At 42.3% G+C, this 13,448-nt stretch overlaps 1 protein-coding gene across 7 annotated transcripts in view; it reads left to right on the top strand.

Annotated features, from left to right (window-relative positions):
* tpk1 (thiamin pyrophosphokinase 1) overlaps positions 1-13,448 on the top strand; it is a 152,609-nt gene that overhangs the window by 88,598 nt on the left and 50,563 nt on the right. For all 7 annotated transcript variants that reach the window (XR_011521109.1, XR_011521110.1, XM_015955371.3 and 4 more), the window contains one exon: positions 9,619-9,765. Coding sequence is in view for 5 of the 7 variants with exons in the window: in XM_015955371.3 (XP_015810857.3) it covers positions 9,619-9,765 (147 nt within the window). In the remaining 2 variants the exon portion in view is untranslated. The remainder of the gene's footprint in view (positions 1-9,618; positions 9,766-13,448) is intronic.

A 13,448-nucleotide genomic window follows, 5' to 3' on the forward strand; every position in this document is an offset into this window, starting at 1 on the left:
TTGTGTTAGTCATCTATGCTGCTGCTGCAGTTGGTGAACACTAGAGGAGCAATAAAACATCTGTAAACAGCTGCCACACACCCATTTAACCCTGGCTCAGACAGGCCCAGTTGTGATGGAACGAGACAGGAGCAAATAGTTGTTTGACTGTGTTCAAGCGTGTGAATGTTACAATAGAACTTTTGGATAATGGAACCACATGGTTCTCTTATTTTTGGTTAAACAACAAAATAAATGGCAACGATAGGTTGAAAGAGTACCAGTTTTACATGGATGAGCTTTGATTAGAGAAACGTTGGCCCCACAACATTAAACAAAAGAATAGAACGTGTTTGTTGTATATTAGTTGAATGCAGCAAGGTTTATATTATTCAGTAATCTTTATCGAGCCACAGAGACACATCTCACAGCAAGATTAACATTTCCACTTCCTCTATATCTCTACGTCTGTCACGCCGTCTCTCTCACAGAGGGGAGTTTGTTTACCAAGCGCTGTTGTTTACAGTTTAAGTGATCTCTCATCATGCGTGGGTGTCCGCCAGATGTTGAAATAACCTCAATCTCAGCACTCAGTTTTGTTTTAACTCCATTTCTCAAGGCAGGAAGTTAGTAGCGATGCATTTTGTGTTTAGTTTCTTCTGCTAAAGCACTAGTTTGATCTGAGCTCTTTTAATCAATAAAAGAAATATTAGCTCAGCGTCATCAGATTACTGCAAGATGAAAATGTATTTCTTTGTGGCAAAGTGATAACAAATATCTAGGAATTTGAAATAGTTTAGAGGAAGCATAAAGAAAAACTGTCAGTGTAACAAATGATCGTGGAGTGGTGTGAAAAAATAAGTCCAATTAAAGCTGCAAGCAGCGTCGTTCGGCCCTCGCAGCTCCGCGCCGCTCCGGCCTGGCCGGCAGCCCGGGGCACCAGGGCATGTCTGGCAGAACAGAAACGTCAATCATCCCGTCACCGGAAACAGCAAATGGCCTCCTAGTCCGCACCTCACCCTGACTAAGCATCCCCTCTGAGCTCACCATTAAGTTGAATTGTAAGGTTACGGCGTTACGCCAGAATTCGCCATGGCATCAAAGCCCCTCCCTTTCTGGAAAGCTATCAGATTTGAATGGCCATTACAGCATCATGAAGACAGTGCATGACCTAGGTGTCATGTTGACTAAATTAGAGGGGACAAATATGGGCATTTCAGCATAAAATAATAACTTCCTTTAGTCAGGGGGCGGGGCTTAGATGATGTCAGCTGTCCACATTGTCATTGTTTACAGATATGGTCAATGATCACACAGACAAAGTTCGAAAAAGATCTGATCATGCACATGGGAGTTATTAAGTCAAGTAATGGCGAAAGGTCAAAGTTTGAGGCTTAGCCACGCCTACACCTTTCAACTTTTGAAAAATCCGACGGTTGACTTTTTTCCCCTATGCCTTAAGAGTATATAGCAGAAGTTTGAAGGCGATTGGTGAAAAGGGCGAAGGAGCATCACTCTCCAAACAACGTGTGCGAAAACCACTAAATCGCGTACTTGGACCAAAATGGCCGACTTCCTGTGCAATTTTGTGCTTGGCTCCAAGAGACTTTTTTGTAGGTCCTGGGACACCACATTAGTGTACCAAATTTCGTAATCCTCAGTGAAAGCATGGCTTGGGGCTAATAGTTTAAATGGTCCTAGGGGGCGCTATTTCAGAAATTAGGCCACGCCCACATATTTCAGGTGTCTATGTCTCTTTGGGGTCAGACTAGGATCACTCACCAGAAGTTTCGTAACAATATCACGATAAATGAAGAAATGAGAGGCAAACGTATTTCCATGGCGTGATGGCGATTTTCGACATGCTCCCAAAGCCCCGCCTTTTTTTGAAACCTTCCAGTACTGGATACCAAGTGACCTCAAGTTGTCTACTGCTATTTGCCAGAGACTCCTGCCGATTGGGTAAAAGGAGTCCAGTAGGGAGCTGTGAAAAAAAGAGTGGCGCGGCGACAGGTCAAAGTTTGAGGCTTAGCCACGCCCACACCTTTCAACTTTTGAAAAATCCGACGGTTGAATTTTTTCCCCTATGCCTTAAGAGTATATAGCAGAAGTTTGAAGGCGATTGGTGAAAAGGGCGACGGAGCATCACTCTCCAAACAACGTGTGCGAAAACCACTAAATCGCGTACTTGGACCAAAATGGCCGACTTCCTGTGCAATTTTGTGATTGGCTCCAAGAGACTTTTTTGTAGGTCCTGGGACACCACATTAGTGTACCAAATTTCGTAATCCTCAGTCAAAGCATGGCTTGGGGCTATTAGTTTAAATGGTCCTAGGGGGCGCTATTTCAGAAATTAGGCCACGCCCACATATTTCAGCTGTCTATGTCTCTTTGTGGTCAGACTAGGATCACTCACCAGAAGTTTCGTAATGATATCACGATAAATGAAGAAATGAGAGGCAAACGTATTTCCATGGCGTGATGGCGATTTTCGCCATGCTCCCAAAGCCCTGCCTTTTTTTGAAACCTTCCAGTACTGGATACCAAGTGACCTCAAGTTGTCTACTGCTATTTGCCAGAGACTCCTGCTGATTGGGTAAAAGGAGTACAGTAGGGAGCTGTGAAAAAAAGAGTGGTGCGGCGACAGGTCAAAGTTTGAGGCTTAGCCACGCCCACACCTTTCAACTTTTGAAAAATCCGACGGTTGAATTTTTTCCTCTATGTCTTAAGAGCAGATGGCAGAAGTTTGAAGCAGATTGGTGAAAATGGCGACGGAGCATCACTCTCCAAACAACGTGTGCGAAAACCACTAAATTGCGTACTTGGACCAAAATGGCCGACTTCCTGTGCAACTTTGCACTTGGCTCCAAGAGACTTTTTTGTAGGTCCTGAGACCCCACATTAGTGTACCAAATTTCGTAATCCTCAGTCAAAGCATGGCTTGGGGCTGACAGTTTTAATGGCTCTAGGGGGCGCTATTTAAGAATATAGGCCACACCCACAAACTTCAGCTGTCTATTTCTCTTGGAGCTCAGACTAGGATCACTCACCAGAAGTTTCGTAGCAATATCACGATAACTGAAGAAATGAGAGACAAACGTATTTCCATGGCGTGATGGCGATTTTCGCCATGGTCCCAAAGCCCCGCCTTTTTTCAAAACCTGCCAGTACTGGAGACCTAGTAACCTCAACTTGTCTACTGCTGTTTGCCACAGAATCCTGGTGATTGGGTAAAAGGAGTCCAGTAGGGAGCTGTGAAAAAAAGAGTGGCGTGGCGACAGGTCAAAGTTTGAGGCTTAGCCACGCCCACACCTTTCAACTTTTGAAAAATCCGACGGTTGAATTTTTTCCCCTATGTCTTAAGGGTATATAGCAGAAGTTTGAAGGAGATTGGTGAAAAGGGCGACGGAGCATCACTCTCCAAACAACGTGTGCGAAAACCACTAAATCGCGTACTTGATCCAAAATGGCCGACTTCCTGTGCGACTTTGAGCTTGACTCCAAGAGACTTTTTTGTAGGTCCTGAGACACCACATTAGTGTACCAAATTTCGTAATCCTCAGTCAAAGCATGGCTTGGGGCTAATAGTTTAAATGGTCCTAGGGGGCGCTATTTCAAAACATAGGCCACGCCCACAAAATTCAGATGTCTATGTCTCTTGAGAGTCAGACTAGGATCACTCCCCATAAGTTTCGTAGCAATATCACGATAACTGAAGAAATGAGAGGCAAACGTATTTCCATGGCGTGATGGCGAATTTCGCCATGCTCCCAAAGCCCCGCCTTTTTCTGAAACCTGCCAGTGCTGGATACCAAGTGACCTCAAGTTGTCTACTGCTATTTGCCAGAGATTCCTGCTGATTGGGTAAAAGGAGTCCAGTAGGGAGCTGTGAAAAAAAGAGTGGCGTGGCGACAGGTCAAAGTTTGAGGCTTAGCCACGCCCACACCTTTCAACTTTTGAAAAATCCGACGGTTGAATTTTTTCCCCTATGACTTAAGAGTATATGGCAGAAGTTTGAAGGCGATTGGTGAAAAGGGCGACGGAGCATCACTCTCCAAACAACGTGTGCGAAAACCACTAAATCGTGTACTTGGACCAAAATGGCCGACATCCTGTGCGACTTTGCACTTGGCTCCAAGAGACTTTTTTGTAGGGCCTGAGACACCACATTAGTGTACCAAATTTCGTAATCCTCAGTCAAAGCATGGTTTGGGGCTGACAGTTTTAATGGTCCTAGGGGGCGCTATTTCAGAAAATAGGCCACGCCCACCGGATGTTCACATCAGATCTTTTGGGGGGCTGGACTAGGATCACTCACAAGAAGTTTCATGACGATATCTTTAGAAATGACGAAATGGGAGGCAAACGTAAGGCCACAGCGGTACGCCTGACTTCGCCGCGCCGCCACAGCCCCGCCCTCTGCCGAAAACTCCCATAAAGTGACGCCAAGCAACCTCCACTTGTCTTGAGTTACCAGCTACAAATATTTGGTGATTAAGTGAAATGGGGCAATTTGGGACCTTTCACAGTAAAACTTGACCTTTTTGGTCCTGAGGGGGCGGGGCTTGTGTGATGTCATCATCCGACCATTTATTTTACTTTGTGGGTGGATGACGAATGACCACAGAAAGTTTGGTAACTCTATTCCATTCAGTTATGAAGTTATAGCAATTTAAAAAAAATTGGCGAGTAGTCAAACTTTGAGGCCTGGCCCCGCCCCTTCAACATATACGAAAACTCAGAATCCTTGTCTCATTTTTTTCGCCCATCTCTTCTGAGCAATTTTACACCACTTTTGAGACGATTGTGCGAAAAGTGATCGAGCAATCCAGTCAGAAACGGACCCTAAAAACGGCCAAAACTGCAAAAAATCGCCATTTCAACCCAAAATGGCCGACTTCCTGTTTGATATTGACCATGCTTGCAAGAGACTTTTCTGTGCGGACTGTTGAGTACTACAAGTGTACCAAATTTCATAACTGTACGATAAACTAAGCTTTATGGGGAGGGTTTTTTTTCACTTTCTAGGGGGCGCTGTTCAGTCATTTCCTGTGCGATTTTTTTGGGACCTTTAAAATATCAAATTTTTCACCAGGCCTGACATGTTTGCAAAATATTGTGAGTTTTGGGGAATGATAAGGTCCCCAAAAGGCCATTCAAAGCGGGCTAAGAATAATAAATAAAAAAGAATAAACAGAGCAAAAACAAGAGGCCTTCGCAGCGCTTTCGCTGCTCGGGCCTAAATATGTCTCCGGGGGAAATGTCGGCTTTTTGAAATCGTTTTTATAACAATGATTCACATAAAAAAGTGACTTTTTTAGATGTCTTCAAAGTTCAACACAAACAGATTAGACAGTTGCACAAAAGCATCTGTTGCACTTTCAGATCTATAAGATTAGAGCTCAACGTTAGTAGCCAATAATTACAATCCGTCTCATTTAAACTTCTGACATCTTCAATCCCAAATTATCTTTGGTGTTAGAATGCTCGGTGTCATCATGCCAAGATCTAACGAGCTCTCCAAGGCCCTCAAAAAAGTGTTGTGAAACTGAGTTTGGCAAAGAGCACAAAAAGATCAGAAGCAGACAGTGTGATGGAAAAAGGAGATTCCAAGAGCCTTTAACTTTCATCACACATCTGTAGGTACTGCTCGCATATTTTGGTGTCAGATCGCACGTATTTACTGGAGTTCACAAATGTAATATGAATGGAAAACATGTGAGTTAAAAGGCTTTACTTTTCAAGAATGATTAGAGCAAAATAGCAGGTGAGTCAAAGACCTGGTCTTTTGAAATGATGGGATCCAGAGAGACAAATGAAAGAGGTTTGAAGGGAACGTGTTTGATGCTGACCAAAAAGAAGTTGAGGTAATTTATTTTTTATTCTCTTTTTCCTCTCCAGTCCTTCTGGGGCTGCCCGGTTGATTAAAGCATGAGTTCTGCATCGTGTCAAAGGGTGCTTAATGATAATAGCAGGTCGTCTGTTTTAAAGTTCGGTTTTAAAAGGAAGAGAATGTTTGAATTGGAAATTATTCAGGATGATAAAGTTGATGGTTATCAAATGGAAATGTTTCACATTTGAATTTTACAGGTGTGGTTGACTGAAAACCCATTTCCTAAATGTTTTTTCTGATTATAATTGGTCCCTCTGAGTTTTTCATACAGGCTGAACATGAAAACAGTCTCCTGACCGAGAATAGATGGTAAAACTCAAGGTTTTGACAATCCTCACCGATCTATGTCACACTGTCACTTAACATTCATGGACTCAACCATCTTGTCTGGTAATCAACAGCAGTCGTCTCGGCTAGTTTAAGCTACTCATTAACACTAACAACTACGCCTCACAGCAGAAGTGTGCTATTTGTGGAGATAAAATACCCACATCGTAAGTCAGTGGTAGAGTCGCGTTGCTGTTATCTAATATTTGGCGAGATGTTCAAATATCAGGAAATAAGACTCCAAAACCTGCCATTTGAGGCTCAGCTCTGGTGTCGCAGAATTGGCCCTGCTGAGCCAGGGGTTTGTGGGCTTTTCTGTTCCCTGAGTACTGCCTGCAATGCATTCATTACTACTAGCGACCACTGAAAATGTCTTGATTAGACAGGTAATCCACACCTAAACAGTCAATTCAATTCAAATTCAAAGATACTTTATTAATACCAGAGGGAAATTAGTTTCAGTACACACAATTCTGAGATCAGACATACATAGGCAAAGACAAAGACGCATGACAAGAATTGGTGACTGTGGTCATTCACAACCCGAGTCGCGCTACCTTAATAGAGATCGGAGGGGTTACATGAGGATTGGGTCAGGTGGAGGAAAAAAAGGCACTTCAGACTTACCCTCCACAGGGAGGGCAGCTTTGCTATGCAAAAAACACCTCAGACAGAAATGCAACGGACTTCAGACATAACACAACATAAGTGTCCACTAGGTGGGGTGGTAGGGTTTGGGACTCTCCAAACGTCAGTGATGCAGCCATGGCGACCGGGGGGGGGGGGGGGGGGGGGTATTCGTCTCAGCCTCACAGACTCAGGGGCACCAGATTCGGATAAGAAATTGTTTTAGGGCCAGACAGAGATAATTTCCTCTCTGTCTTAAAGTTCCGCTGGTCCTCAACCCCTCTGAATCAAAATAATGGTGTAAATTAATCTATCCCAATCCGTGCTGATTCATCCACTCGCTCCTTGATTGCATCCATCTTTTGTGCCAATGCATGAATCTCAGCCAGAGTTCCAAGCTTACGACTCATCTCGACAATTATACAAGTCTGTGCATTCACAGCGCAGTATAATCCATCCCTGAGCTCCAGTAAAGAGCCAGTATTCCTCGACAGCTCGTTAATTGTCCGGTAAGCCAGGTAACCTCCCAGGCCAAAAAGCAGGAAACCTGACACCAACACCACGAATATCCAGACGTCTTCAGAATCCTCTACAGACAGTTGAGATAAGCTAATCAGGTTCCACTGTTTCCAGGAGTCCATGATATGCCCAACTGGATCTGTCCCAGAGAGACACCCGGGAGCCCCTTCTCCCGTTCTCATCGTTGAAAAAAAATGTTCAATCGCGTTGAGTGACCAACTGACCAGGTCCATTTTAATAATTTCCAGTTTCTAGTTTTCCAGAAAAAATGCAGAAGCGCCGTACACCCAGAGACAGACAAAGAACCTTGGGATAAGACAGGGAGGAGAGGAGGGAAAAAAACGTCTGTACTCTCCAAGAGCCGGAAGCTTGCAAGAAAACTATTTTTGTTTAGATTGACCTTTATTTGTAAGTACTGTTTAAAAACTAATATCTTGTTGGTATTTGATGTAGAAATTAACCAGTTTCTGAGCAATGTGTTTATTCTTCTTGTCTATAAATACATACACTTCTAAACGCCGGTTTGGCCAAAGCTTGAGCAAGAGTGCTGAACATTTCAAAAGGTAACGAAAAGAACAACACTGACATTTGTGTGATTGATGGAAGTCGGTTCATTTTGTGTGCTAGTGTGACTGGCAGTCGTCAGCCTGTGACAGCTCTTTTGCCCCGTAGACTCTGTTGGGTTTTATGGCTGTCAGCACTGGTGCTGATGGCTTGGGGACTTAGTACAAGAATATAACTGCTGAGAACTGTGAATATTGTTCCAAAGCTTAACTGAACCTTATTTAATCTGTGACGCTGCAGGAAACAGCTTTAAGTTTCCACATAACTCAATTTGTTTGCATTTAATATCTTCAGGATTGTTTGACCCACATCAGATTATCTGTTTCTTGCTTGATTTTTGTAATAGTTTCTCTGACCTTTGGTTAGAGCAAAATATGTCTTTGACGGTACACATCCAAAGAAGACTATCTAATATTAAAGATCAACCCCAATCACCATATCTGAGTCACAGTAACTTCTTGTGTTTTTGCTGGTTTGTGGACATTGGTTAATTTTCAAGATTTATGAGAAATTTTCAATTCATCTTCAGCTGAGCTTTAAAGAAATGCTAAAAATGTTGCTCTGGAAACATTAAGGTAAAATGTAATAACGGTCAGAAATTTGTAGATTGTTATTTTGGAATTTAGGGTAAAATAAAAAAACTCATACCTGTCTTTTTCTGCTATTCCGACTCCCAGAAACGGCATCCCCAGTCACCTCCACAAGCTCTTCTGCTAGGGTCTCAGTTAGGGGTAGATGTGTTGGGTGACATCTTTTAAAAATATCGGCATTGGCCGATATGACCTCAGTAAAGCCAATTTAAAATCAGGCAAATCCGGAGCAGCCCGGTGCTGCTGCAGAATTTAGTTAAAATATATTTTACATTCCTGAATAACATCTGCAAAAGAAATGTTCTAAAAACAAATTTTACCAAAATTTCTTCTTTTTTTCTTTTGTTTGCCCAAAATTAAAATAAAAGTGTTTAAATTCAGTGTTCAAGAGCTGCTTCAGCTTCAAACATTTTGTGCATCAGTGGATGTTATTAGTGACTTTTTATCATGCAAATAAGGTAGAACTCATCTAGTTTTCGGCCATGAAAATCGGCCCAAAATATCGGCAGCACATCCATCAACTGACCTTGACCTTTACGTATAAGCATTGGTATCGGAAATAGGAAAACACAATATCAGTTGACCTCTAATCCCAGGGTGCTCTCAGGCATAACCCCTCCAGTGTGTCCTGGATCTGCCCCAGGATCTCCTTCCTGGAAACAAAATTATATAATGCAGTATCATAAGACTTAAAGCAATCAGTGCTCAGAATTGGTGTTAACTATGACTCAGCTACGACCACGTAAGACTTGGTTAAAGCCATTTTTTGTTGAATCTGGATCCACTGGGTCCAGTCCACCGCTAGAAGTTGTCCGGACGGACCCCTCAGTCCCCCGGGTCTTTTCTTACCAGGTGAGGGTTGTTTGGTAGAAGTTGTCCGGACGGACCCCCAGTCCCACGGGTATTTTCTTACCAGGGGAGGGTTGTTTGATACTTACTTTAATACAGCTACACTTCAATAATGACTATGATTCAGTCGTTTAAATTAACTTGATTTACATTGCGAGAAAGCAGAGGCATGGTACAGAAAACAGTCCTGGACCCTCCGAACCTCCCACTTTCAGGTAAACCTCCAGCCAGATAACCAGAGCAATGCTTTCCTGTGTTCTGTCTCTGCAGGTGGATACCATTGTAACACTTGGAGGTCTTGGAGGCAGATTTGACCAGATCATGGCATCTGTTGAGACCCTCTTCCACGCTCTGTCCATGACACAACTTCCTTTGATGATAATACAGGGCGAGAGCTTGGCATATCTGCTCAGACCTGTGAGTCAATCGTTTTTCATTGGATTTGAAAAGGTTTTCTATGGGCTTGCAATCTCTACATGGCCAGCCACCTACAGCCTTTATTACATTTTTAGAACAAATTTTCAAATATGTGCCAAAAACTAGTAATTGTGACTTACCCCGACCATACACTGGAGGCATCAGCAGCGTGGAATGGCAGTGGAACGTCACTGCTTCAAATAAAATCCGTTATAGTCTATGGATTGATCCAAAATGGCTGTACATCGCTGCAATAGTCTTTTATTTTGAAAATTACCAGTTTTACACTGAAACCGTGTGTGATTTCCTGTCTAGTCCATAAATGGATGGCTTCCAGAGGCAGCATGCCACGCTGCTGTAGCGGAATATAGTTGGTATATTCTTACACTTATTAAGGTACAGAGATTAATCTTACCTTAGAATCAGAAGAGGTTGTTTTTACCACAGGGAATTTTATTCAAACACTTTGTATTGACAGAGACAAGAAAAGAGAAATATGGGACGTTTAAGAATATTTATTTTATAATTATTCGAAACAATCACCAGGACTAACTCTCTGAAGATGGATGCAAATGGATGTGAACTGAAGTGTTGGTGTGTGTGTCAGTTCAGAATCTCCATCTGATGCGGGCCGAGTCTGATGTAAGATGTTGTTTTGACTAACTAACCACGAGGGACTTCAGGAGGAAGAGACATGAAACGCCATCTATGCCGAACTACGTACCTTCGGAGACTCCCGTGTATGATCTGGAATGCCAGGTCCTCGGACCCTCCTTTGGTAATGGAACTGATAGCACAGCGTCTGCAGCACGACAAACCAGTCTACGGATCGACTCCCAGTAGCAACGGCAGGTGTCAGCGTCACGTAGAGAGTTCAGCTTTTATTCTGAAGGAACCGTCGTCTTGTTGATAAAACGACAGAATTTTCCAGCTTGACAGTTCTCAGCTTAAAAGTAGAAAATACAGCTGGCCAGTCTGTACTTTACTTAGCGATGATGGATTTGAGAGCTGGTCGAGTACTTGGTTGGAACTGCGTTGAACCAAGTTGAACTACGTTGAAGAGCTTCGTTGGAACTGAAATAAAATGGTGTGGTTCTGTTTTATTAAGCTTAGATGTTTATGAATCTTAGCCAACCGGAGTGGACAGATTAAGTAAACACCTCAGAACTCTGCCCCGCAACAGAACGGAAGTTCTGATTGGATGAGTGAACAATGTGTCATGTGTTTATCTTATGTGGATCAGGGTGTCTAGCTCAGTTAGTCCTGTTATTCATTAAACACAAATCATAACACTGTGATTTCACAGATCGGTCACCTGATTATTATTGACCAACAGTTGTTTTGATTAGCTTTATTAAAAATAAAGTTCTTTGATTCACTAATGAAAAGCGTTCTTCGTCCTTCTTCTGTCTTCTTTGCTAGAATGTAAACACGAGAAGCAAGCACACAACCTTGGCAATTTATGCACACTGTCACTGTGTCAAAGGGCAGCTGTTAAGGGCAGAAAATAGCATATCCATAACGCTACACACTGCTAAAGATATAATTAGGTTATGTTTTTGCCACAAGCTACTTCTGGCACACATCGATTTCCACAGGACTAGACAAGAAATCACACACGGTTTCATTGTAAAACATCTGGTAATTTTCTAAATAAAAGACTCTTGCATATCTATGTCGATTACGTCAATACATGTGACCTGGCAGCGTGTTTCCTCCCAGCAATATGTATTTTTGAGATTTGTGTTTTTCATGGCTCTTAATGCTGATGGTGGAGAGGAACAACATCATATTTGACAGTGATTTCCTTCTGCTTTTTGGTTTAATGGCGGATGGCATTAACAAACTGTGACCTTGAGGGATTTTCTGATCCGATCTGATCTGAGTCCGGCGGAGAAGCCGCTCCACGGCTGAGACACTCCCGGTGTGGATTGGCGCACGCGGTTAAAACGCTCCACTGCTGTTCCGCTCTGCTGATGCCTCCAGTGTGAAGTTGGGGTTTAGACTCCTGAATAGAACCTGAATTCTTCATGAAAATAAATGTTTATCCTGCAGGTTTATCTCACTTGAAAGTTACATCTGAACACTGAACACGTAGGCAGGGGCAGAAAGTGTTTTCTTCACACCAGGCTAGCTTTTTTCCTTAACAACTCCCTAATCATCCGTCTTCCAGTCGTTCTCCTCATTTTCTGTTCTCTCTCACAAATGGTTTTTCCTTGCTCGACTTCCGTCTTGATTGGAGTGTTGAGTACTTTTTTTGTTAAGTAATCACGCCGAGAACACAAACACACTCTCACTCACATACACACTTCTCTGCTCTTATGATGTCCCAATTTGCTGCTGTGAATGTTAGAGCAGGAGACGCTCTTGATGTTCCCAAATTGTTTTTTTTTTTCCTTCTCTCACTACCAGCCACTTTCTCATGCTTCTCCGTTGATTGAGTTTACAAGTAGGCTGAACATGGTTTGGAACACACACTGTCCCCGTCTCACACACACACTCTCTCCAGCCTTGCCACTATGTTGTTTCTTAGTGAGGTTTTATGGAGCTAGGATTGGGACAATATTCAGTGTAACTTGTACCAAGTTTTGTAACTTGGAACATGTTTCATGACATGTAACTTTGGATTCGTAGAATGAAATTTGTGTTCCGATATAATATATTATAGTAATGCCTGTGGTCTAAATGTGTTCTACAGTGTGTTAGGACTGTCGTATTCCTGTAATGTAGAACAGTCACGGGTGTCTGTCTTCCTACAAATGCTCAGAAAAATATAAATAGGCTACTTTGTGAAGGTGTTAGGACATAATTTATAATAATATTCAATAATTACCACAAATTGCCAGGGGAAAAGTGATTATATTAAATTTTTGTGATTTGTCCCACCATACGCCGTTCAAAATGACTTACGGCGCTGGGATGTTTGGAACTGAGAGCTCCATGAACCACGTGACCGCGAGTCGGCGAGTTCAAAGAGTGTCGTCTTTCTACAGCTCTGACAGAACCCTGCCCTCCTCTCCCAATGATTGGACAGGAATTCGAGAAACGTGATTGGTAGCTAAGACTCGTGCTCTCATTGGTTCCACCCAAGTTCCTCCCACCGATGCTAGAATTGAGACAAAATGATCTGTAACACTGTAGATTTGAGGTTTGTACCTGTAGAATGAAATGTTTGTTTTGAGAGTTTTGATTTCAAACATGTACATTGACTTTTTTTTTTTTTTTGGAAGTCTGCTAGGTAAAAACTGAAAGTTTCATGTTTCTGAAAGAATGTTTGATGTTACAAAATGAGTAGTAAATACAAAATTACAAAATAAAAAATACATGTACAAAATGAAAATTTGCTGATACAAAACAAGAAATACGAGTACAAATGGAGAATTACAAGTTAGAAAACTAAAGTTACAAGTTACGAATCCAAAGTTACATGTCATGAAATATGTTCCAAGTTACAAAACTTGGCACAAGTTACATAGAATATTGTCCCAATCCTAGCTCCATAAGGTTTCCAGGAGAAACACTCAATGGTCACACCTTCTGAAGAAACCTTGTAGCATCACAACCAAACCTCTCTCTTATTCACTCTCTTCATACGTCTTGTAACCATTCCAAAGACGTGTTGTCATTTGCTGCTTCATACCTCGACACCTTCAATTAATCTTACTTCAGCGAGGGTAAATTAA

This window comes from Nothobranchius furzeri, chromosome 7 (genome assembly GCF_043380555.1).
Source record: "Nothobranchius furzeri strain GRZ-AD chromosome 7, NfurGRZ-RIMD1, whole genome shotgun sequence".
NCBI lineage: Eukaryota > Metazoa > Chordata > Actinopteri > Cyprinodontiformes > Nothobranchiidae > Nothobranchius > Nothobranchius furzeri.